At 45.7% G+C, this 25,537-nt stretch overlaps 6 protein-coding genes across 9 annotated transcripts in view; 4 read left to right on the top strand and 2 right to left on the bottom strand.

The window, feature by feature from the left end:
- LOC117581598 (protein folded gastrulation) overlaps positions 1-9,192 on the bottom strand; it is a 34,848-nt gene extending 25,656 nt beyond the window's left edge. For 2 of the 3 annotated variants that reach the window (XM_034268955.1, XM_034268953.1), the window contains exon 1: positions 4,860-5,033. The gene's annotated coding sequence lies outside the window, so the exon portion shown is untranslated. Of the gene's footprint in view, positions 1-4,859; positions 5,034-9,181 lie in introns of those variants that run through there. The other variant, XM_034268954.1, reaches the window with a different exon arrangement.
- Positions 1-17,141, top strand: part of LOC117580909 — a 108,506-nt gene extending 91,365 nt beyond the window's left edge. Inside the window, exon 6 of the mRNA XM_034267670.1 lies at positions 17,055-17,141. Within this exon, the coding sequence (XP_034123561.1) occupies positions 17,055-17,128 (74 nt within the window). The 3' untranslated portion in view covers positions 17,129-17,141. The remainder of the gene's footprint in view (positions 1-17,054) is intronic.
- A 3-nt stretch (positions 17,142-17,144) lies between these two features.
- The window catches only part of LOC117581596 (chaoptin), a 25,322-nt gene continuing 16,929 nt past the window's right edge, over positions 17,145-25,537 (top strand). The window contains exons 1-2 of the mRNA XM_034268952.1: positions 17,145-18,063; positions 18,773-19,035. Coding sequence (XP_034124843.1) covers positions 17,184-18,063; positions 18,773-19,035 — 1,143 coding nt within the window. The 5' untranslated portion in view covers positions 17,145-17,183. The remainder of the gene's footprint in view (positions 18,064-18,772; positions 19,036-25,537) is intronic.
- On the bottom strand, positions 19,774-20,776 carry LOC117581601. Of its 2 annotated transcripts, XM_034268961.1 has the most exons (3): positions 20,607-20,774; positions 20,109-20,549; positions 19,774-20,045 (listed from the first exon to the last, which is right to left on the bottom strand). In XM_034268961.1, exons 1-3 carry the CDS (start codon positions 20,644-20,646, stop codon positions 19,906-19,908), a joined length of 621 nt encoding a protein of 206 aa, XP_034124852.1. In that variant the 5' UTR covers positions 20,647-20,774; the 3' UTR covers positions 19,774-19,905. The 2 variants fall into 2 exon arrangements, with proteins under 2 accessions (XP_034124852.1, XP_034124851.1); XM_034268960.1 differs by having other exon boundaries at positions 20,109-20,776.
- Positions 20,967-21,688, top strand: LOC117581602. Its single transcript, XM_034268962.1, has one exon. It carries the CDS (start codon positions 21,025-21,027, stop codon positions 21,589-21,591), a length of 567 nt encoding a protein of 188 aa, XP_034124853.1. The 5' UTR covers positions 20,967-21,024; the 3' UTR covers positions 21,592-21,688.
- Positions 22,013-24,495, top strand: LOC117581599 (polyadenylate-binding protein 8). The gene is made up of 4 exons (XM_034268957.1): positions 22,013-22,330; positions 22,394-22,514; positions 22,572-24,075; positions 24,152-24,495. Exons 1-4 carry the CDS (start codon positions 22,182-22,184, stop codon positions 24,277-24,279), a joined length of 1,902 nt encoding a protein of 633 aa, XP_034124848.1. The 5' UTR covers positions 22,013-22,181; the 3' UTR covers positions 24,280-24,495.

Below are 25,537 nucleotides of genomic sequence, written 5' to 3'. Positions count from 1 at the left end.
CTAGTACTGGCAATGGGGCGACTGGTTCGTCTGAGGGCACAGCGATAGCATTGTCAAAACATGTGCTTTCACACTATGCCACATGCAACATGCAGCATGCACCATGCACCATGCACCATGGCACCCAAACTTAAACAAACATGTGGAAAAGCGATGAAAAGCTTTGCATTTGGAAAAACAAACCCCACAAAAATGTCAAAGTTCTGCTGCGAATCGGATTTTAAATTCAAGAGAAAAGAGGAAAATATACAGGAAAAAGGCCTTTCCTTTTGATAGTTGATCCAGTGAATCATTATGGGTTTCGTAAAGCTGTGAAATGAATGAATGAATAAAGAATGACTCTTAGTAACTGACAAGTGAATGAATAATTATATTCTCACATGAAATTAACCAACCAAAATGAAGTAGAAGAATAAATGTTACGATTCTTGTCGCCTGGGCATGGCCCTGGTCCTGGGACTCTGCCACACTGTGTGCTCGCTGCTCTCAGCTGCTGCTGCATTTTGGCTCTCATTTTCCACTAACAGGAAAATTAAGTGCTTGTCACATTTGCGGTTGCGGACAACGTTTAATTTTCTGTCTATTTTTATGCACCTCGTGGCACCTTTCTGACCCACCTCCCCTCTTCGTCTCTATCACTCTCTCTCTCTCTCTCTCTCTCTCCCTCTCTCTGCTGCTGCTACAACACATGAAAAATAATTAAATCATTTATCCAAAAAAGAAAGAGCAAAAGAAGCGACAGAAACGAGAGAAGGCACAGGGGAAAATAGAAATGAAAACGGAAAAGCGGAATATACATAAAATGTGTAATAAAGTGTAATAAAAAAGAATTGTAAGCGGAAGCAGCAACAGCAACAGCAACAGCGGCAGCGACGCATTCAACTGGAACGCGACTGCTGAACGGAAGAAGGTGGCGGCGACTCCCCTTTAGCCCTCATGTACCCGTACCCGACTGCCATCGTTCTTTCTGGGGGAGGCGGAGGCTCCAACCAGAGCTGAAGGCAGGAACAGGAATAATCATCATCGCAAGGAAACCAGAAAAAAAGAAAGACTAATCCTCACTCTCTCACTGCAAGTCGAAGTTTTAGATACACTTAAAGATCCATTAACATCCGCCATACGATTTATATATATTCATTAATTTTCATACTCTCTTACCACGAAAAGGTTCTTCTTTCGAACAAGTTGCTAACCAAAACAATGAGGGAGCAAACCTATCATAAATCCAAGCCAAAACTTCACAAATCATTCTTACTTTCTTCAACCGTTCATTCAGTCATTCATTTATATAATATTTATTAATTTATTTGAGTATGGAGTCCCCCACACTGTCAAGGGCATAAATCTTCTATGAAAAATTTGCAAAAATGCATTCGAAGCGATTTATGAAGCGTTCATATCAACTGATGCCAAATGATATGATAAAAGAAATGATACAATAGTTTCCAAGAACATATTATTAAGAGCAAAAGCGTTTTCTCTGATTTCTGGCCACTTTTTTATTCTGTAGAATCATTCAAGATACATTTTATGAGTAGCTATAAGGCGTCATAGAATGGGATGAATGATTTTGCTAATGGTTTGGATCCCTCGAAAGGGAATATGAATATCTTTTGAAAGATATTTGATTTTGATTTTTATTTGAAGCCAAGCGAATTTAAACTTAAATTGAATGAATTTCGAAACGAAATTGTGTTCATATACGTTTTATATATTTATATTTTCTATACCCATTACGTTCCCCATGCAGTGATCCCAAAGACTTCCTCCTTGCCGCAATACTCTCTTTAGGAAAGGGTATACCTGGCCATGGAACGTAATGGAAATTGCGACTGGAATCGTTATATCCAAGGGGTAATGGGGGGAACTCTGGAGTGGAGTGGTGGCAACAAACAAGAACAATAAAAAATCGCATTGTAATAGTGGCAGGTGGGTGGGCTGGGAGAGGAGGAGTTGGCGGTGGGTGAGTACAGTGCACCTGTGTGTAGGGCAGGTGGAATCCAGAGAGGCAAAGGCCCCTCGATGATGCGGCAAGCGGCAGGGAAGCGATTAGACAGCGGCCAAAAACTGTTTACTGTTTCCGCTTGCCCCTCACAAAACAACAGCCGTGTGGCAGTGGCAGCAACAGCAATAACCACAAAAGCGTAACATGCGCACTGCCACAATCAGAGTCACTGTCTGTCTCCCCGTCCCCCCACACACACTCTCTCCCCTTCTCTCGCTCTCTCTCTCTCTCTCTCTCATTCTCTCCATTTCCCTCCTGCTACCTGGAGGCACCACCTGTTTCGTCGACACTTTGACGCTTCGCTTGTTTTAGGCGGTCGGTCCCGTGCTACGCGTTTGACTTCGACGATGACTCAGCCGCAGTCCCCAAACCCTTTGCCCCACACCACACATGTCCCTCATCTTGCTTCATGGTTAAATAACCCAGAGGCGTTGTGGTGGGAGGAGGACGGGAGGCGAGCAGAAGAGCAGACCTGTGAAACGCTACGTTGCACATGAGATTGAAGAGCGAGGGGATAGACAGGGAGGAGCTCGGCTCGGGGAGGAATCAGCCAAGTCTAACGGCAACACGAAAAGCCCGCCTTATTAGCCAAACACACACAAAAAACAAAAACCAAAAACCAAAACAAAAAACGTGCCCAACAAGTGAATAAATGAATGAATTCTTTGAATACTCTCCAGTATCCCGGCTGCATGCGCCTTCAATCGATATTCATTTTTCCTCTGGGTTTTTTTTTTCACTCGAATCTTTCTTTGCCGTTTCTGGGAACAACTCATCTGTGGGCGATCTCCATTTTCGCGTAGAATTAAGCGGAAAATGAAGGAAAATTCCAATGCAAATACAGAATTTTCGAGATCCCAAGCACGTACCACCGCATTCATACTTTCCTCAAGGGATATTCATTCGAGAGGGGATATTCATCCCCTTCATTCATTGCTCTGTTGACCATTTGAATGCCGAGTGCCCAAATGCCCAACTGCCGGACAGCCGCCTGCAAATAGAATTTCGTGATGTATTCCTTTTATTTTTCGACATTTGTCGGATTTCATTTCACGTGGGTGTGGTTGTGGGTGTGGGTGTGGGCCGCGTGGTGTGTGGTGCGGGTGCCCCTCCAGCCATTCAATTATCGTGTGCCCCATCACCAATCCATCCCATCCATTTGCGTGCGCCCCTCGTGCCACCGTTTGCAACACTTTCTAATGCCTTTAATGACTTTTGAAGTTCAAATTTTGGTGTGGATTTTGTGGCACTTCGGATGTCAACAATTTTCGAGGGTTGCCGCTTGGTTAAACGTAATTATTTTCTGCTTTTATGCGGGAATGGAATCTGTTTTACTGTTTAGTGGGACTCTGAATTACTGATGTTTCACTCTTCTCCAACGGAAGTTATCGTTTGATCGGAGAGCTACTGGCAGCTGAACTGATAGTGATGTATAGTAGATGTGTCTGCGAGTGACATCATCCATAGAACACACATACAGCATTGATGATCATGGATCCCATCATCATAGAACCCATCCGACGATGGTCATGTGATCGTTTTGTTGTTTTCGCAAATGCTCAAAAAATGTCAGGGCTGATAAGCCAATGCGCAAAACGGGGTTGAGTGGGTTCAATCATCATCAACAGAATTCGGCAACTCTTATTTTGATTGGGAATATGATTTGATGTGATTCGCATCTGGATTCTGAATGGAATTATTTCAATGTTCAAGGAAATGTGAAATTAAATTTAACAAAATATTGATCACAGATTATTGGGCCGTTGCGTGGATTCTTAGAGATTATTTTTGTAGGAAATTGCGGTGTGACCTTCTGTGGCTGTGGACTGTGGCTGCTGTAGGAAATATTGTGTCAGATCCATGTGGATAATTCTGGATTCTGGATATTGAGTTTTCTATTCAAAGTCTCGCAGTTTGTGAATTCAACGAATTTTCGATGCAAAAAGCAAACGATTAAGCAACAAGTTATTTTTATGCATGATTTATTCTTAATTAATTATTTTAATTTAAACACCCCTTAGATATGTACCTCTGCAAATGATCGAACTTTTCCAATAGTCACGATCTGCCAAGAATCAGGCTATCAATAGTAAGACTCAAACCCAAGATCCAATTCCCGTAGATCCCAGCAAAAACCTCGCATTTTCCCACACAATTAGGCCATATCCACCCATGCAGCAGCCACAGTCACAGCCGTCAGAAGGTCAACATCGGGAAAGCAGCGGGAAAACCATCGTTGCGGATAAGCCCACCATCAGCCCTCCAAATGATATGGAATACGAGGCGGCACGGCCACAGCGGCACACGCAAAACCCAGAAAATGAAGAAAAAAAAAACATTTAATTTAAGACTCGCCCAAAACCCGACTTCGGCTTCGGATTCGCATTCGAAACGTAAAGAAATTTCGCCAGCCTTTGGATTCAATTGAATTTGCATTAAAAACATGTTTCCTCCAGCAAAAAACAAACCAAGAAAAAGAGAAGAGAATTATAAAACACGCATAATGACAGTGAAATAAAATTAAAATATAAAACAAGGGAGAAAGATACAGCATCTAGTGAGTATCGACTCGGGAAATACCCTATGAATTCTATTATCTTAGATGGGACATTTTGTGAGATGAACCATTTGATTATCTGGGAAAAAGAAAAGGGGTAGAGCAAAGACATTGCAGCGAGGGACTTCCTTAAATATGGATATATTAAATATAGAATATTTATTAAAAGTTGTTCCGTTTATTTTGTGGAAATTGTGTGGAATATTTTCTGCATGATCCAACGACACTCAAGCAGTGACACGCAGCTTCTGTTAGAATATCGTTATAGGGTATAATGGTGCGTACGAAGCCACTTACTGTTGCTGTGTTTTTATATCCCGCGCGCGAAACGAGAAAGATCTCCCTCCAGTGCGCGTGCTTATGCTTTTTTGTCGCTCTTCTGTTTTCCTCTCTCCCCGCCGTTTCGTTGTTGTTGTTATCTTTCACTCTTTTGTCGTTTGTTTTTGTTGTGTTTGGTTTTAGTGGGTTAATACCAAATTATTGTAAAAATAAATTAGCATATAAATAAAACAAAAATTTTGATATTGGGTTCGATTTTTGTTCTCTTTGTTCTCGCTCTAAAAAACACACACTACTCTTTTGTTGTTTCTTTTGTTGTTGTTGTTTTTTATTGGAACTATCTGGTTTTATCTGGATTGAAAATCCGTATTTGAATATTGATTTAAAATATGTTTAATTATTTCAGTGGGGCTCCTCTTCTGGGGGCTGCCTTTGCTTTCATTTTATGGCCGATGCTGCGGCGGCGGCTTTGGTTGCCTTTGTGGCTGTCATTATGACACGCACTGTCTCAGGCAGCAGACAATAACTGTAACACTGTAACAGGTGCCTCTCCCGCTGCACTCCACTCACATGGCGCACGCACACTGTCGCACAAAAGTACACTCACTCCTCGATGAAGGGGTATTCACATGGTACTCACACGGTATTCATTCACAAAGAAATAAACACACACTCACAAAAAAAATGCGAAATTAAATAGATTCGTGTTGAGAGACGGTTGCACGGTGCACAGTGGGACAATAATAACGATTAACAAATAACTGTGGGAGAAAAAAAGTAAGAAAAATAAACAAAAATTGTATTAGAATTATTTCTCATTAGAAGCACTTCAGCGAACGTTTAACGTTTCTTAATTCAAGAAAAAAAAAACCTAATTTATGCATGTATATTTAGTTATGTGGGTTTTGTTATAATTTATTGTTTAAGATTATATTCGTATATTTATTTATGCTTTATCGGTCCTAAGAGCCACAGCAGCCACAGCAATATTTCACAACATCCCGTACATCCCATACATACAACGTATGTACATACATATATCAGTATATATTTGATGCTTTTTCTTGTTGTTTCCCTTCACACAGATATCGGGAGTAGAGACTCTACTTCTTCTATTTTGTTTTAGCTTCTCTCTTTTGAGTCTACTTATTCTTTGGTCACAATTTTTTGAATACGGGAATCGGGTCAAACATGCATTGTTCTGTTTCTCTGCACAAAACCGTATCGTATCGTATCGAACGAAATCCAAATCCACGACAAAAGAGAAATGCACACGAAAAAGCGTTTTATTTGAAACGAAGAAATTTACTCGGAATCTGAATCGTTTTTTGTCTTTTTGGCGCGCCGCACGAACTCGAACTCCTCTCCGCCGCAAAAGAAGAGATCATGAATTATTGAAGAATGGATGATATTAATGTTCTATTTGAAAAATGCACGTTCTGACCGATTGCACATGTCTCTCTCTGTCCGTCTCTCTTTTCTTGCTCCGAAAAAGAAACAGAAACAGAAACAGAAATAGAAATGGATCGTGGACTGTGGATCTCATCCTGCTCTCCTCTTTCTACGGTAAGCACTTGTTGTTGCTCTTGTGGTTGTTATTGTTTTGCGGTTTCTGGCTGCGGCTGCTCTCCTCCACCACTCTCGTGCCGAAGAGGGGCCCCCCCACCGATTGCACGCCTGCGCACGCACCGTTACCGTTAAACGTTCACAGTTGTTGTTTATGGTTGTTGATTAGCAACACAAATTCGACAATACATGCAATTGCTGTTGTTTCATTTTTCGCGGCCCGAGAAAGATTGAGGCGGGCAAGGCCGTGCGTTTCCCAAACGATCGGTCATACGATCGCCCCGACGTCACAAAGTCAGTAAATGTTGCGCATGCAAGAAAAATGTTGCCAACCGTCCGTACTCATGTTGCACTGGTAAACCTGTTGCAGTACCAGCGATACCCTCTTTTCCAAACCATATGAAAAAACTCAAATTGCTTCTCAATAACTAAGATTTGCCAACAAATTTACTAATTTCATGAGCGTATGGGGACCAATTGACAAACATCTTAACAATTTGTATAAACAAATTCATCATCTCTCTTGGAAGGGTATTCTAAATGTTGCTCATATTCGCTGATCTATTCGATGTTGCTGAATTACACACAGCGCAAGGGGTGGGAGCACAGCGAGATGGTGCTTGCATGTTGCTGGTATGTTGCCAAGCGCCACCTTGTTGTCCGAATACACCACTGATCGCACAAAGAGTGTTGCGCAGCATTTCAGGCCCGTTAAGTAGCACTTGAACGCATGGCATATCTAAAATAGGTAAGGTCGGTTCCTCTATGCTCGAGTCTGGGTGCACTGAGAAGAATTGAAACAAAATTGATAAATAAAAAGACTGGAAAACTCATCAAGTTTTAGATGATATTGAGTTTTCTTTGTGTGAAGACAAATGGAACGAAAAACTAAATCCGAAAACTGGACACTTGCCGAGTTCTCTTCGGAACTGCCCGTGCGACTTCGGAATGAATGGGAGGTGCGGATGATTAATGACCGACGACCCTATGAGAAATGCATTTTCGACTGCTTTGTCTTTGTCTAACTTTTTGTTTAGGGAATTTACATAGAGACACGAACACGAGCACGATTTCCATGGTTTATCTTTGGTATTTGGGTAATTCTCTTGGTAAATTTCCATTGACATTCGGTTTTATTTTAAAGAAAATTTCTATTTTCAATTTGGTGTGTGTGGTTTTTGTGTCTGAGGTCAGGGGACGGACCGACCGCCTGGTGGGAATATTTCACTCTTGGGTGACAAGTCTACGATACGACCCCCCGATATCCAGCAAGCAAAAACAGAAAACAGAAAACAGAACAGAGAGGAATATCCGAAATCCATTATATATGTTTCAGTTCTGCTCTGTCCTCTTGTGGCAAATTATATTTCACGCTACTTTTAATTAGCCGCCCCACTCGAGCCGCCCATCGTAGCGCGCTGTTTGGGCCCACATAATGACCAATTAGGCCGCCACTTGGCCGGAACGGCACCCAAATGTGGATTGAGGATGGGATGCGCTCATGGGGCGTGCGGCCCGGCTCGGCTCGGCTCGGCTCGGTTCATCTTTCGCGCGCTCATCTGGCCCTCTGTTGACTTTTGAGTGGTCAAGTGCGTGTCTCTGGAACTGGAATGGTACTGGGGGACATGGTGCTGCTGCTGCTGCTGCTGCTGCTGCTGGCCTTTCCCTTTCCCCCAACAAACACACAAAAACTCCAAACAAATTAAAAATACAATCCAAGAAGAGCCAAAAACAAAAAAATCAACCAACAGTTTTTGGTACTTTTCCTTCTTTTTCGGCATCTTCATTGGCCATCGGCTTGGAGTTGGACTTCTTGCTGCTGTTGCTTTTGTGTGTTGTTGATTTTTTTGTTGTTGTTGTGCTTTAAGTGAAATCAATTAAAAAATTTCTTTGTCTCTCGAATGTTTGCCTTCTGCTTCTGGCCCTGCCTACGTCTCCCTGCCTCCTCCTTGCAGCCCCTTCGAGTGGCATTTGGAATTTTCAATGGAAATTAATTTCTTTTTACATTTCTTTACTGTCTTCTGCTGTTCCTTCTCCGCCCCTACACCACTTCCCCTCCCACATCGTCTTCTACTCTTCATCTTGCTAATCATTTTCACTTTTACTTCTCTCCAACTCTCCCTCTCTCTTAATGTTCTCGTTTTCACTTTCTGAACAAGTTTTTTCTTGGCCCGAATATTTATTGTGTGTACTTTACTGGAAAAAGTGAATCCAAAATCAATTAAAAGTAAGTTCGAGTACGAAAAGTCATACAAAATGATGTTGAACATGGAATGGGAGAATTTTTAAATACTAGTAAAGGTGAAGGGAGTCTGTTTTGGCCATAGGAAAACCCTTAAGACATCCCCTCCTGGGAGCACTCTTAAGAGTTCATGTTTCCCCGTTTACTTCAATTTGTGCTTAAACTCTACTGCTGCGATGGCATGTTCGCACATGTTCCTTTAATTGTTTTTAAACAATAGAAATGAACAACAAGAAAGTGATTCGCTTTGTTCTGAGAAAGAGAGAACGTGAAGGTGGTGGCTTGCTGAAGGTGAAGACGGGAGCTCCACAAAGGAGCAATCAATCGACACCCACAACAAAAAGAACATTTCACAATCTACAAGATGCGATGAGTCCTGTTCATTTGGACGGCAGGCTACACAAAAGAAAATATGGCAAAGAAAGATAATTGATCCATTCCAAGGATAATTAAATATTTATTGAGCTTATAGTCGACCAGACAAATGAAAATATGATTTATCAAGATGATACCAAGCCCTCCCAAGTACTACTCTTTTCGTCGAAACAGAGTTCCTTAATGGTTTCTTGGAAAGAATTTCAACGACATTTCCTTCGCACTTCCTTCGCTCTCATTTTTTCTCTTTGTGTAGACAGTAGGCGCCTGTCGCTGTCGCCTCCGATTTATATCTTTGGTGAGTCAAAACGCAAATTGACAACTTAATGCCATCAAAGTTCAAAGTGCGCGCACAATGGGAGCGGAGTGTGAGCCCCTGAACATCGCTCCCTTGAGAGCCACTCTGCTCTCTCTTTCTCTCTATCTCTGCTGTGAAGTTTGAAATGAATGTGGATGCTGATGCCGATGCCGATTTGCTATTCCGATTCCGATTCGATCCCATTCGACATTGACATTCAAATCGAAACATAAATAATAACATTGATAAACATATCAACACGCCAACGGTTAAGCCCCCCAAAATGCACATGAATAGCCCCCCGAGTTACAGAACGGGCAAACAAAAAATATTCGATATAGGGCGCCCCCAGCCTCTGTCATGAATCAAGTTTAAAGCAGAAGCCGACAAAAAAGGGCCAGGCCCAGGCCAGACATTTTTAGGATTCATTCGCTGCGAGCCTACAAAAGACAACATCAGCACGGAGCGTGGAGTGGTGAGTGGTGGTGATGCCAAAAGAGTTCGAGCAAAGCCGAAAATTCTAGACAGATGTTGGATGTGGCAGCTCTTCTGTGGGGGATCCGCATGGCATGGAAAAACATGAAAAGTGGACAACAATTTGCAAGTTTTCCCTAAAACCTTTCACCCTTTCACTCGCTTCCTGTGGCCTCCACTGCTGCTCCCCGGCGGCACCGTGGAAAAAGGTTACACAAATGGTCCAAAACGTTGATATTTATTATGGGAAAGTCGCCCTCGATCTGTTTGGTGTTCCTTGATTAAAGATCTGTTCCGTCCGATTTATACAAAGATTTTCAAAGAGTTTTATTCATAGATTCTTTCCGCTGTATCGCGTATTGGGTTGTGGCATCAATTGAATATGGAGCAGGGCATCCAGCGGCAGATTTTCTTCGTTTATTTTTTATCATCTAACGGCAGCAGCCTCTTCATGTCATTGCTTGTCACTAAGAGTACAAGTACGAGAATTTTCCACGCTCTGATGTGACCAAAACCCAATGAAATATTTCCAGAAAACAAAAAGAAAAAACACATAGAAATAGAGGGGCAGAGGGACAAAAAGTCGTGTACCAAAGATATCTTTGGAGAGCAGCCGGACAATGTTTTTTCGGGTACGATAAGAGGCGGCCCAGACACAGTCACAGCCACGGCCACGGCCACGGCCACGGCTTACCACGAACCGAATGCCGTGGCGACTTCGTAGTGACATTCGAACTTGGCCGTGAGTCATCAGAAACCCCGATCCATGTTGACACAGTGCACACGATACGATACGATACGATATGCGGATGGATGGATGGATGGATGGGATGGTTGTTGTCTCTCGTTTCTGGTTCTCGTTCCGTGCGTGGGACTGGGAGACTGACCTTCCAGGAAGGGAAAACGATGTTGTCTTCTTCTGGATGGTAAGTCATGAGGCATGAGGCATGTCTGATGTGTGTGCACACACATCTGTGGTCCATTAATAAGTCAGCACTTAAGAACTCCTCCTCCCACTGCTCTCTCTCTCTTGTTATTAACCATTTGCTGCTGCATTTTCTGATCGAAAAGGTTGGAAAAGGGTGCCACAAGAACTTCATTCCATCCATTGCATCACTGAATGTTTTGATTTTTCCCCCTTTCTTTCTTTTTTTGGCAATTTCGAATGCTTTTGAGTGCCCCTGAAGTGGATTTGTGTCAGTGGATGGTGCTACGAAAGTATTTCCATCATATAGGGGATAAATACCCATTTAGCGGCAGATGAATAATGCATCATCCAAACGTTAATCCATAAATGAATCTATGCTTAAAAGTAAATCAAACAATGGATGAAATGTCCAGCTCTGAGCAGATGCCTTTACACAGATTTCCCCTCTGTGGTCTCAGATCTATAGTAAAAGTAATGATAATAATAATTTGCGGGTAAAAATAACTACATACGAGTACGAGTACGAGTACGAGTACGAGTATATTTTGCAGCAGGAGAAGAGCAACGGCAGTGGCTGTTGCTCTCAACTAATTATAATCAATTCTAATCGCCTGGAAATTGCTTCTTTGACTTGTTGCCTTTTCTGGGCCGCTTCTGTAAAAGGTGTTTGCTGCGTGCGCTTCTGGGCTTCCTGCTTCGGAGACCAAACAAACAGAAGAGCCCCGCCAGAGGCTCGGTGGCTCCATGGTGCTCTTCTCTCCCGTTGACCATTTCCAGTTGGTAGTATTCAGTATGTGCATGTACATAATTCCCCGCCCCTAGCAATACCCTCACTGGCAGGGTAGCCTTACTCTTGGAAGCACTCTTATTATTTTATGCATTTCTTTGGTGTATCAAACTCTGTGCCAAAGAGTCTCCAATTTTCGTTGTTTTGATCTGTGGATTTCTCTTTCAAGCGCAATGTTTATGGGCCTTTGTGGGGCTTTCCGCTTGATTCTATTTTCAAACTGCAAACTGCTAAAGTGAGCCGTTGGCTGAGAGTTGGCCCGGTATCTGCTTATGGTCTTCAGCAGAAGAGCCACCAACAGCAGCAGCCACAGCCAAGGAACGAACAAAATAGAAACCATTTTTGTTACAATTTTCAATAGAAACTCCTCAACCTGCTGTTAGCTGAACACGAATCGCCAGTGGATTGGATTGGATGGAATTGCTGCTGCTGCTGCACTACAAATTCGAGTGCTGACCGCAGTCGTTGTGTCGTCAGTTCAACACGACAATCTACTTAAAGGAAGGATGACACCAGGAATGAGTGTAGCTGTCGCTGTGGCAGGAGGTGAAATTGTAGATAGAGGGGAGTTGGAGGGTTCTTGCTGGTTTTGGTGTACTATTGCCCCCCCCACGCATTGTGTTGTGTTGTCTGTCAGATTGACATTTTTCATGTTCTCTTTTTTTTTTCGCTTAAAAACCACAAAAACCGCCAGATTGTTTGTCTTAACAGCAGCAGCGGTCTCTGCTCTGCTGTCAATCACAGGCTACAGGCACCGATGTGGGTCCCAGCCGCCACATCCCATTCCGATGATGTTTCCCATTTGAACCTCATTTGACGTGGTATTTATACCCAACTCCCGCATGCCCCATGCCACCATACTCCTCGCATCAAGCTAATATCTGCTGTCACAGAAGACAGACTCCGCTCCAGAGCCAATTACTTGCATCCCAGAAAACATCCATTGGCATTCACGCACTTTCCAGCGTATTTTCAACTTTTTCATCTCTCTCTTTCTGTTTCTTTTCTTTTTGGCAAAATCCGGGAAGCAAAAGTCGGCCCATTTGATGAATGGCCTGTCACTCGCTGAGCCTGCCACTGTAGCTTCCTACTTGAATGTACATTTTGCCAGAAGAAAGCAATGTCAAGTGTCGAAAAATGAAGCATTTTCCCACTCCAAAGTGGGAATTCTCGAGCCAAATCTTTAATTGTAGCCACCACATGAAGAGCTCTGCCAGAATGCCATCACTTCATCTGGCATTATTGCTCGATATTTTCTGTTATATTTTGCGTATGGCTCAATATGTTAGATTGAATTGGTGGTCAAACTTCGCTGCAGATTAATTCATATTTTTGTTGGATTATTTTGGGAATTGTCCATCCACCCATCAGCAGCAGTCGCGTTTTAGCATTTATTTCCGTGGCTACGTTTTTGCGGTTCCCTTCTAAGCTAATTAACTGCATTTTTGATTATACTGTCTGGCCATTGGCTGTAGCCAGAGCCCCACCATGGTCCATGGTCCATGGTCTAGTGCAAACCAAAGAACTTGTGTGCTGCTCACATTAAGTAAGAACCCATCTCATGTCTGACGGGGATTTCATGCAACATACATACACATTTACATATTAATTTTATGTATGTACGTACATATCTCCATTTCCATCTGGCTCTGTGGCACGGGGCGTGACTACCCTTGGTATCCCCCGCCCTTGAAGGGAGTCTCTCTCTCTGTTTGTGTTCTTTGTCTGTTATGTAATGGCATGTTAGGTGTATAACTTTTATTATTATGATTATACTTTTGCACCGGCTTCAACTTCAACTGCCATGGACAATGTCGGGTGTTGTTGTGCCTCCTCCACCTCCAGGGCTGCTGTTGCCCTGTTCTGGATCTGTGCGGGTGCTCTCTCTCTCTCTCTCTCTCTCTCTCTCTCTCTTTGGCTCTCGAGAGATATGTACGTGAAAGTCACGTGAGTCATTAAAATGAAATAGCAGTCGAGACTAAGTAGAGGAGCATGACGAAGGGTGCACCCAGCACCCAGCACATGGCAGGCGGAATGCTGCACTGGCGCACAGGAAGCGAAAGGCAGAGCCAAACACACAGGTGCATCGTTCTGCAACGATTCTGTCTGTCTGTCTGTCTGTGTGTGTGTGTGTGTGTGTGTGTGAGTGATGTGATGCTTACTGCCATAAACAAAGTTTTTCCCTGTGTCTCCCCGCGTGTGTGTGTTCTTTGTTGTGCTCTCTCTTTCTCTCTCGCTGTCAACGCTAATGTCATCCAAGCTGAGGTTTCTCTCTGTCCATGCAGTCCGATCTGTAGTACCTCGCAACCCACTCCCCCTCCCCCTCCCCCTCCCCCTCCCTAGTAGATTCATTGGCCATCGTCATCGTCATCGTCGACTCTGTCATCATCATTGTTCCCCATCATTGTTTTCAGGTTGTTCGTGCCGCTGCTCTTGTCGTGTCGCTTTTCCCAGGGGAACTAGGGTTTTTAATTGCAATTAATTTTCGACATTCCCGTAGGTACCCGTTTGGAAGTAGCTGCCTTAAGTGCCAGTTCATGATGACTCTGTTGAGGTACTCTCGATTTCATATCGATTATCCGAGAGTGTAAGCAGAGAGTGATAATGAACCACTATCGTCATCCACAAACTACTTAATGGATCCTAATGTATACGTTTTTCTGCCATAGCATTTATCAAGAAATAAATCTTTAAAGTAGGTTTGGTAATTATCTGGAATATATTTTATACAAAGGGACCAAATTATGAATTGTTTTTCATAGTGCGAGAAATATTTCTTATTTCTCTAAACAACTCTCAAATATTTCGCATTTCCAGCACTTCTTTAGTTATTGATTCTTAGGGAATTGTAAATGTATAACTCGCAGATCCTCTCGGCCATTCTCTCACTCTCTCTTCCGCTGTACTGATTCCCACATTAATTGGTTAAAGCCTGGCCACACACTCGCACTTGAGTCACTATTCGGGACATTATTCATATGGCAATTTATTGATTTGACCACGAGACTCGTAAATAAATTACCACTACATATTTGATGCAGTTTTTTTTTTTCGATTTCCAATTGAATTACGCGCTTTGTTGTTACTCAATTAACTTTTAATTATCCGCAAATGCGATTGAAACTTACTGAATACCTGATTGACTGCCTGATTGATTCACTGGCGCACTGAATGAATGACTAAATGAATGAATAAATGAGTGACTTACTAACAAAATGAACGCCACAGCAGCGAGTGGTCAAACTCAACTCCAAACTCAGACAGCGACAATTGGAAAACGGAGTAAGCCCAAAACGGAAAAACGGGAAAACTGAATGCTAAAACCAGAAAACACACAGAAACCCACACACAAACAAACTCACAATAAAAAACAAACACGATAGGAACCAAACCAAACCAAGCCGAAGCGAACCACACAAAAATAATGGGAAAAGTGAAATAAAGAGCGAAGCGCGGTAAAAACTTCAGTTGTCATGGCCACTAATTGAAAACACATCCCCCGAGGGGGATGGAAAAGCGTGGAAATTTGCCACCAAGCTCACAGCGGGACATGCCAGCAAAAGCGAAAGCGAAAGCCAAAAGGGATGTGCCCCGGGAATGCTCCGCAAATGAGTGGCAGCGGCACAGGTGTCCCATCGAAGGCGGAAGATGGCGTACAACCCCCTCAAGTGGAGGTCCCAGCAAAAGGAGGTCTTCGATTGAGGTTATTATGAATTCGTTGGAGGTATCATCGGTTCGTATTTAGGGTTACATTTATATGTAGATAATATTTGAAATATTTATTTTTAAACTGAAAACAATCAAGCTAATTATTCCCAAGATGCCGCGTTGTGTTGTGGCCAAATCCGTGCATAGAAATAATTGAAAGCCCCACCCCTAAGCCGTAATTAACTAACAAATTGATAAATCTCTGGTCCCCCGTGCGAGTGTCCCATACTTTCAACCCGTTTTCGGGAACTTTCATACTCGTATATGTATCCGCTCCCTGGCCAGCAATTTCATTTGTCTATCCCTTGGGTTTGGGGCCTTTTCGGGATCCCATTTGGTGGACATTTTTTGCGCTGACAACATTATGGAGCTGGAGCCCGGACTGGCATCGTTGGTATTATGAATTATTTTCTTGCATGCCTGGGCAGCACTTTTTCCGCATTTCCTGCTGCCACAGAGGGCCTCTTGTTGGAGTTCTCCCCTCCGCTCCTACCACCTCACCTCGCGCTGCTGCTCGCTTCGTTTTGTTTTTTATTTTCAATTTTAATGCGCGCCCGCCGCCCGCACAAGGAATTTGTGTCAAGTGCGTGAATTTTCGTGAGGCTGGCTGGCACTGGGCCTGGTACCCTGGTTGGGGATCTTTTTTCCTTTTCCGAAAGGCGAGCGCCTAATTTAGTGCCTCTATAGTGAGGAGGGGGAGTGGCATTGGAGGAGTCTCTGGAGTGGGCAAAGGGAAAGGGACTTTCGGACTTTGGGACTTTGGTGCGCGGCGGTCACGTTGGCATGCGCCTTGTTATTATTATTTTATTACTAAGTCGTTGTTCGCTCGTTTTCTAATTAATGCGTTTTTTTCTCGTCGTCCCTCTATTGCGGGTTTTAGCCGCATTCAATTCCATTCCTGGGCCATTAAACGCCATTAAAATTATGGCAGCTAATGCGTCGAATGACTGCTCCCTGCCGCTGACTGTCGCCTTAACCGGAAATTTCGTTCTTTTCGACCAAAACAGTAAGGGCTAAGAGCAAAAAACAACCAAGAAATATTGTCACCAGAATGTCCGAGGCAACAGATACCCTTGCAGCAAGGATTTATTCCCAGAAGTAAATGTTCGAATGGAACCCACGGTCTGATGTCTGCATAATCTGTGGGAAATACAGTCGGCAGTCTGCTGTACCCCTTCGAAAAGGGTATTCAAATGCCAGCGACAGCAGCCAAATATTAATTATTCCAAATTTCCGGCTGTCGCGTTGTCCGGCAGCAAAACAAAGAGAGGAGTAGAACACGGAATGTGGACTAGAACGGAAGGAGCAGCCAGCAGCCAGCAGCATAAGCTGTGGAAATATTTTATAGATATTCTCAGAGCTCCACATGCCATGGGGCTGGATACATGCATATTTCGTTATACCTTTCATTAAACATAATTATGGCATTAGGAGAAGTGGTTCATTCTGGTGGAAGAACTGAGGCATAAGGGAATCAGTGTCAAAGATAAATGTTCCATTAGAAATATGATTTGTTTCTGATGTGTAAGATATTGTACAGCTAGCTGGTGGTGGTTTACTAGAATGGTGATGGGAATACACGCGTCATGCGGCAGCACACCTCGATCGCTGGGGCGTGCTCTTCGGCTTGCTTGCTGTAATTTAATTTAATTTACAAACATGTGGCAAGTGGAGTCCTGCCCCCACAGCATTTCACTTTAATGAATCACTTTCGATTAGGATTACACATGGAAAAAAACTACTTTTAAACGGTTGCAATGCCATTTATTTCCTTTTAAGCGGCTGACATTAAGAATTAATTACGTTTCCGTTTCCGTTTCTCTTATCTTCCACAGATTGCATCTTCTTCTCCGAAATGGCAACAGGGACACATCAATACGAATGCTCCACACTGATTGAGACAGGCTGAGAGAGAGAGAAGCGACAGATTTAGCCCCATAGAAAGAGCGAAAAAGAAAGGAAAAATGTGCAGAGGCAGCGATTCAGCAGCAGAAGCAGAAGCAGAAGCAGCAGCACTGGCAAACTTATTAGCGAAATGCACGAAGTCAACAAACGGACACGACTCCAGACCCATATCCACACCTACACCCACAGACATGCCCAGACCCACATCTAGGACTCTCGGCAGCAGCAACGGCAACATCAGCACTAACAATTGTCAACAGGCTGGGAGTGCGGCAGGAGGCGTCAGCCAGGAGCCGAAAAAACAAGCAGCCAACCGTCAAAACATGCACCCCGAGGAGGAGCAGCAGCAGAAGGAGGAGCAGCTCCCACTCCGGCATAATCAGCGTCAGCAGCAAGGACATCAAATAGAGAAAATGGCAATGGCAGAGGGACTGCCACGAGACGCTGCCAAGGAACACGAACACAAACAGCAGGCAGAGCGCCAGAGTCAGAGCCAGAGCCAGAACAGACCTAGAAAATGCAGAAGCAAACACCAGCAAGAGAGGCAGCAGAAGCAGCCTCTCCTTCGACAAGACCCGAGACAATGTCGTCGAAATTGCAATAATGTTGCCGGAGTGCAACGGCAATGGAGGAAGCATGTCCTGTGGCTGCTGCCGGTGTTGCTGGCGATGATTCTGTCCGGAACCGCAGCAGGAGCGATGACACCTTCGGCCAGGATAGCCCGCTCCCCGGCTGCCGTCGCCAGTGGCCTCCTCATCGCCAGTGCCAAAGGCAGTGCACGTGAGCTGCTCTACGCCGATCTGGGTGTGCCCAGTGGTGGCTCCACGGGGGCTGGCTCATCCTCGTCAGGCGGTGTAGGCGGTGGCGGTGGAGCTGCTGGCATCGAGTGCCCCAGCTTTGACGACAACTCAGCCTGCCCCTGCTACAAGTTCGAGGATGGTAAGTGCGAATGGTCGACCGAACTAATTAAACGCATCAAGCCGGGACAGTCCTCCAGGACAGGCTCCCAGTTTGGCTCCGAGTTGGCAGAGTAAAGTTTATTGCGCCCCGAACGTGTGGACGAGCCCGATAGCAAATCAGAGATCCTTGGGGGCCAGCAGCAGCACATTTAATGTGTATTCCAGGCAGGATTTGTTTGCTTTGACACCCGAGCATCATCATTTTATCAGCAGTCGGCAGTCAGCAGTCAGCAGTCAGCAGTCATGTTGGAGGTGGTCTGTCCTGAGGTTGTGGCATTAAAGCTGCTGCTGTTGTGCATGTTGCACATCCATCAACGACGCTTATTCCCCGCCGATCAATTGTGGAAGTGTTAAACCGATGGATGGATGCAACAGGAGCTGTGTTGGTTCATTGTCCTGTCATGCTCCTTTGTCTGTCCCAATTCCATCAAGAGTATTGACTGGCAGGCGTGGCAAGCCGCACACACACACACACTCATACACACAGGGGCCGAGGGGTGGGCGAATATGTCAAGAATAATAATATACATTACAATGCATAATGAGAACAGGAGACTCAGACACACAGAGATTCAGACAGTTGCCTTGGAGGGACACGTGACGGGGGAACTAATTGAAATGCGTTGCACAAATGTCTACCGATTATTGCATTAACACATGAATATTTATCTCCCCTTTTGTTTCTGCAGGACTCTTCCTGGAGTGCCCCGGAACGACGGCTCTGTCGCTGCGCTCGACCCTAGAGCGGATCTCGGCGCCGATCCACTCGCTGTCCATTTACGACTTTGATCGCTCCGTCACGTCACTGTCTCAGGACGTTTTCCAGCCGGGCGTCCACATTCGCCACTTGCAGTTCTCCCACTCTCACCTGGAGGCCCTCAAGGACAACAGCCTGCGGAACGTGCGCTCCAGCCTCGAGTCTCTCAGCATTGTGAATGGCAAATTGACGCAGGTAAGTTCCCTAGGAGACCTTTAGTTAAGTTATTCAAACATTTTTGTGGTCTAAATCGGTAAACAAATATTGGTTTAAGCTCAAATTAACGGCTTTTGAAGACTGATTACGCGAATTGCTGTTCAATAGGCGCTAAGTGCATATTGTTTACATCAATTCTACGTGTGTTTCTACATGCACTTGCATTGCATACTTTCGGGCGGTGAATATAAGAGTGAGAGAGAGAGAGAGAGAGTTCCGCAGCGTTGCCAGACCACAGAGCAGGAGCGGTGGCAACATACGGCGCCGAATATTTACCAACAAAGTTGGGAAAACCAAAAAAATAAAAAAGAAGGAAAAATGCAAATGGCTTTCTAAGCCATTAAATTTCGAAAAACAGCCGCCACAGCGGCATGCCCAAGCGCTGCGAGTCTAGGCCCATCCAGCATTCAACAGGGGCAAGTGGCAAGTGGCATGTGGCAAGCGGGGCAGCGGCAGCGCCCGCCGCCGCCAGCCATAAAAAGTAATTTTCCGCCGCGCAAAATAACAAACGAGCCAAAGCCAGAAACAATTGCGTTCAATAAAATAATTTGCAGGCGCAAGGCGGCCAGGCGGAAACCCGCAAAATCCAGAAAGAAAAGCACGGCACAGAGGGTGTGACGAGTGCTCCAAAAAGCTGTTAAGGTAGCTCCGAAATAAAAGGCAAACCATGACAGAACATATGAAACCGAAGATAAAAGATACTTTTAAAGTAAGGAATAAGCTCAAGGAATGACTCGCATATTTATGGAACAGTTCGAATTTTTGATAGGGAGCCTCTGCCACAAGAATCTTCACAGTTAAAGCTGTCCGAAAACTAAAGAACACTTTATAATTCATACTCTATCAGCATCACTTATTCTGTTGCTCATGCTCTGCCTGTTCGTGGGTAACAGCTTTTGGTGCTTCGCGTATGGGCAGGGGCAGGCAGGGCCTGGGGTTATCGCTGACCCTGGCCGCACCACAGCGACGTTTGTCCGTGCGATGCCAGTCTGCAAAAAGGGTTTGTTGGCCAGAGATTAGATTGTGCAGATCCTGCCAATCGGATCACTCACTGTGTCGCGGCGTGTCTTGGCAGTTCTGGTGGCGCAGCTGGCAGACATTGGCCAGCAGCTGGCACTCCTTTTGGTTGTTGGTGCGCACGCATATCTCCGCCGAGTGGGGCGTGCGCTTGCAGTTGACGCGCCGCCCGGGACAGCCATCGTTGCAGGGGCGTCTGTACAAGTGCCCCACGCCAGCGACAAAGCGGCACTCCCGCACAGCCACGTGCCACACAGCGGCAGGCTTTCCATTGTGATGCGCCTCCAGCAGGTGGCAGATGTTGTTGAAGCGCTGGCACTTGCCATCGGGAAACCTGCCGCAGACACGCGGACTGTTGTGCATGCACACGGGTGGCAGCAAGCAGATGGACGTTCTAACAGTGGTGCTGCTGCTGCTTTCGGAGCTGTTGGCGGTGCTGCTGCTGCTGCTGTTGCTGCTTACCAGCAGGCTCAGTGCTGTGGGGAAAGTTATTTCTTGGTTAATTTGTTCACCCTTTTGGTGGGGCCGCTCACCAAAGACCATGACCATGATGCACTGCCACTGGCTATGCATCTTGAAGCTGTGCGGGAACTGTCGCTCCTCTGTTTATTTATATCGATTACACAGACAGATTGCAACTCTTTTGTCTGGCTTTCAGTTTCGTGTCGTGCTTCCTCCCGTGTGATTTCAGAAATTGTTTACACTTTGGGAATTTTATAAAACTGATTGTCAATTATGACACTTGAGTGCGAGTAGATCTGTCGCGTATTACCGCTGGATATGCCCTTTCATTCTGCATATTGTTTATCGAAAACAACAGAACAGATGGCGCGCATTGAATATTCATTTTTGGGGTTTATTCTTTGGACTCCATAAATAGGCGACTCGGCGTGCAAACAGGCATCACTCTTCTGCAGTCCGTTGAGAAGAGAATTCCACACAATCACAGCCATGTCCAAGTTATGCGTTCTTCTGGTGCTCGTTGTACTCGTGGCGGCCATTGAGGCCGATGGCGGCCGCCGTCGTCCGCCCTGCGCTGGCCGCTGCAACAAGAAGGATCTGCTGAGCCGCCGGACAGTCTGCATACGTGACAGCCGCACCAAAACGTGCACCAAGCTGCTGGCCTGCCGTCTGCGTGAGAAGAACTGCGCGCGGCGCGACAATGGCCTGGAGCCGGTGAAGCAGACTTGTGTCACGAGGTGCCGCAACATTCTCGGAGGCAGCGGCGCCTCGGGCCGATGTGCTCCCCGTCTGCGCACACCGTCGCCGGTCAGCCACGATGGCAAGCGCGTGAGGGAGTGCCGCCAGCGAAGGTGCCTGGAGGACAAGGTGGCCAGCTGCTGGACGGACCGACAGGGTGGCTGCAGCGTCCAGAGCCGCTGCGAGGCCAGGCGCAGGAACTGCTCCAGGAAGCCCACCAACCAATGGATCCGCACCGAGCAGTGGCGCTGCAGCGGCATCATCCAGGGCGAGGGCGGCCGCAGATGCCGCACCCGTACCATCATCGACAAGGATTAGACTCCATCTGTTTAGAATCTGTGACTGAACCCCGAGAATCCGTAACTTATTTTTGTTTTCTGTTGTATTCGCTGTTCACTGTCTTTCAAATTCAAAATGTCCATAAATATTTCATAATGTGCCAACAATAAAAATAAATATCATTTTATGGCAGACCATTTTCTCCTCTTTTTCCCACATTTTTCCGCTCTACGGCTCCTCTACGGCAGTCTCTTGTGCACTTCTGGCCAGTCGGGCAATGACTTGCCCATAAATTTCGGCAGAATCGTGGAAGGGCCGGGACGGTACGCGCTTCCAAGGCGCCAAACGGCGCCACGTCGCAGAGGTTCAATAAATTAAAATCGACTGCCATAAATTTCCGTGTCAGTACATTAATTAAAAGGCCGTAATTCGCATTCCAATTTCACACCCACAAGCGCCACACAGCGGACATTAAGTGAAACTAAAGGAATCAAAATCACATCACAGAAAGCACAGAAAATTAAACCAACACTACCAAGTGACAAGTTTGCCATTCTTGCAACACAAAAAAATACCAAGGAATTATCTGCCACATATGGCAACAGAGAGTGAAGGGAAAAATATTAAATATGTCTAAAAAAAATAGTCGTAGAATTTTTTCATCCGGCGAGGATAAGGATCAAACTCAAGACAGCAAACCACAAATGTGCGAAAACGTTGGGTTTGTTGATGCGGAAAGTGTCCACCTTCACGCATGCCGGCGTGAGGAGTGCTCAACGTAAGTATAACGAGTTCATTCACTCTCAACGAACACCAATCCTAAACGGCAATCATCACTCAGCAAAAACTTCGAAGCAATCTCAGGCACGCTGCGCAGTGTGGGGACGCAAACCGGGACACAATCAGACAGTTCAACAATTAAAATAGAGCAAGCACTAGTTGAGAATTTTGGTAACGAACAGGTAAGTAGCTACTAGCCATTTGGTTGTACATTTATGTACACATATGGATATACGCAGGGCATCCCGAAGACGAATGCCGCTAAATGGCAGTGGCCAAAGTTGAACAATTATCCAAAGGTGAAGAAGGAAGCACCGGAAGCAAGCATGGTGCTGGCATCCAGAGCCGTATATCCATTTCGCATTGTAAATCGGATGGGGTTTCAATTCCCATGGGCCACTCTCGAACGTCAACGGTGCAAGCGCCCCTGTGTCCACACGGCTAACGTAACCTCGATTCCATTGGAGTCGGTGAAGATCTACATTGGTAACCTGAGCCCACTTGTCAAACAGGAGGACATCGGCCAGATCTTTGGGCACTTCGGGGAGATGCGAACGGTCGAGTTTCCTACCGACCGAAACCCCATCAATCCCCAGGGACGTGGCTTTGCCTTTGTGCAGTACGTCTGCCCAAGTGACTGCGCACGGGCCATAGACTACATGAACGGTTGCAAATTCGGTGACACGTTTATTGTGGTGTCGAAGATCCACAAGAAACCGGTCCATTATAACAATATTCGCTACGATACGCTTTCACCGCGTTCTCATCGTTCGCATCGTTCTAATCGTGATGACAGCCGCAGGCACCGTTTCCCATCGTCCTACCACAATTCAAGCTGGAATAGACGTGAACTTTCCCGATTGCCCATGCGTCAGCGTGCTGTATCGCCTTCGAGCATGAGTGTTCTCCAGTCTCGACATAGGGCCGCCTATTCACCTATCACACCATCAAAACGCAGTCGACGCACTAACCCAGCCACTACGGGCGGTCCCGTGATGGGACTGGGTGCGCCCAAGCAGGAAAATCTGCAGCCTTTCTTAGCGATCAAGCTGGAGAACACTGACGATGCGGTGATGTATCCGCAGTCTCCAGGCACAGCAACTCCTCAGAATCTGCAGCCTCTCTTAGCGATCAAGCTGGAGAACACTGATGATGCGGTGATGTATCCGCAGTCTCCAGGCACAGCAACTCCTCAGAATCTGCAGCCTCTCTTAGCGATCAAGCAGGAGAACACTGACGATGCGGTGATGTATCCCCAGTCACCAGGCACAGCAACTCCTCAAAATCTGCAGCCTCTCTTAGCGATCAAGCAGGAGAACACTGACGATGCGATGATGTATCCGCAGTCTCCAGGCACAGCAACTCCTCAGAATCTCCAGCCTCTCTTAGCGATCAAGCTGGAGAACACTGACGATGCGGTGATGTATCCCCAGTCACCAGGCACAGCAACTCCTCAAAATCTGCAGCCTCTCTTAGCGATCAAGCTGGAGAACACTGACGATGCGATGATGTATCCCCAGTCTCCAGGCACAGCAACTCCTCAGAATCTGCAGCCTCTCTTGGTGCCCATGCTGGAGAACACTGACGATGCGGTGATGTACCCGCAGTCTCCAGGAACAGCAACTCCTCAGAATCTGCAGCCTCTCTTGGCGATCAAGCTGGAGAACACTGACAATGCGGTGATGTATCGCAAGTCTGCGCACAGAGCATACATCGAGAAGTTCATGAATCGCTGTTCCAATGGTGAGCGTTTTTCCACTTCATTCTGTAACCATGCAACTAGCGGATCGGTTTATCCTCGCATCCTTACCCTTTCCAGCAAAAAAAAAAGAAGCAATCGCCGATTTGCTGGCCGCGAGCACGATGTTAAGAGTAAAAGGTGAAAGGTTGCTAAAGCTTTGTCAACGCTCCTCCCGCTCCGGCAATTCCAATCAAGACACCCAATAAAAATCGCTGTCATCCCGAAGACGAATGCCGCTAAATGACAGTGGCCAAAGTTGAACAATTATCCAAAGGTGAAGAAGGAAGCACCGGAAGCACTTTTGCTGTGACCCAGAAAAATTGACTCGAAGCTCAAAGCTCGGACACACTCCGCCACACTCCGCCACATACAAGCCCTTCAATGGGAGGACTCTGTAAATGATGCTACATTTAATAAACAAAAAGACACATCTGGGAAATAATTTCACTTAACTTTCGAAGGCGTTCCGTGTTCCATGGAAATGCTACCTCCTTGACTCTGGTGCCTCGATCCGTTCCATAATTGTGGAGTGATTCCCGGCAGTCTGCAAGTGAATGTGAATGGGGGAAGTATTAACCGTAATAGCCGAAAATGATATTCAAATTCAATAACTGGTAGCCATAACTGCTTCGGCAGCTCGGGAATTGAATTGGAGGATATATTTTTGGTTGATTTGGAATCACTTGTGGACTTCGGACAAATATGCAAGCACGGGGGTGCACCTCTGTCGGTCTCCGACTCCACCTCAGCCACTCGTGCAACCTGTGCATAGTTTTCGGTGATTGGCATCGAAAACAATTTCGCGGCATTGGCAAGAAGGTGAAACGGTCAAAACAGGTGAACAAACACGCGCCCCAAACGTAGGGCGGTTGCACCCGCTGCTCGGGAGCTTCGGGTGCGGTGCCTGTGAGGGAGGTTGGGACTGATTTTTAACTGGCATGCTGCATGGATTGCCCATGGGACTGTTGCACAATGGCGGTGTGTTTAATTACAGATTTAGCGGCCAACAAAAGTAGCCAACATTATCCAGTAGCACCAGCACAAAGGCAGCGCCCAGCGAAAGCGAAAGCGAAAGCAGAGCAAGGAAACAAATGACACAGCTGCTGCCAGGTGTTGGGTGGCGTAATAATACTTAAAGTCAGGCGGCGACAGCGACAGCGACAGCGACATATGTATCCATGTGGCACACATCAGGCATGCGGTGTTCCACCTGTAAAAGAATCAATCAGTTATGGCAATAAGGCTGCACAGAATGCGACACGTGATTTCAAGCGCTCATTTCCGTTCATTTTTTCACTGTGTTTGTTTAATTGTTTGCATTTGCACACACCCGCGCTTTGACTATCGATAATAGAAAGCGTTCGGTTCCATGCGAATGGCCAATGCGCCCTCCTGTGACTGCAATTATTGTTTATTTTAATATTTGTGTGAAAGTCTTTCATAGCATCAAGACATTGGAAGCTG

This window comes from Drosophila guanche, unplaced genomic scaffold, assembly GCF_900245975.1.
Source record: "Drosophila guanche unplaced genomic scaffold, DGUA_6, whole genome shotgun sequence".
NCBI classification, from domain to species: Eukaryota; Metazoa; Arthropoda; class Insecta; order Diptera; family Drosophilidae; genus Drosophila; species Drosophila guanche.
This window is presented reverse-complemented; position numbering and strand designations above follow the sequence as displayed.

Bases quoted from the DNA above. Each gene is read 5' to 3' on its own strand.
- LOC117581599 (XM_034268957.1), top strand. From the start codon at position 22,182: ATGTCTAAAAAAAATAGTCGTAGAATTTTTTCATCCGGCGAGGATAAG. The intron at 22,515-22,571 runs GTAAGTAGCTAC...GGATATACGCAG, and splicing joins AGAATTTTGGTAACGAACAG to GGCATCCCGAAGACGAATGC. The intron at 24,076-24,151 runs GTGAGCGTTTTT...TACCCTTTCCAG, and splicing joins CATGAATCGCTGTTCCAATG to CAAAAAAAAAAGAAGCAATC.
- LOC117581602 (XM_034268962.1), top strand. From the start codon at position 21,025: ATGTCCAAGTTATGCGTTCTTCTGGTGCTCGTTGTACTCGTGGCGGCC.
- LOC117581601 (XM_034268960.1), bottom strand. From the start codon at position 20,646: ATGCATAGCCAGTGGCAGTGCATCATGGTCATGGTCTTTGGTGAGCGG. The intron at 20,046-20,108 runs GTGAGTGATCCG...CCCTTTTTGCAG, and splicing joins CCAAGACACGCCGCGACACA to ACTGGCATCGCACGGACAAA.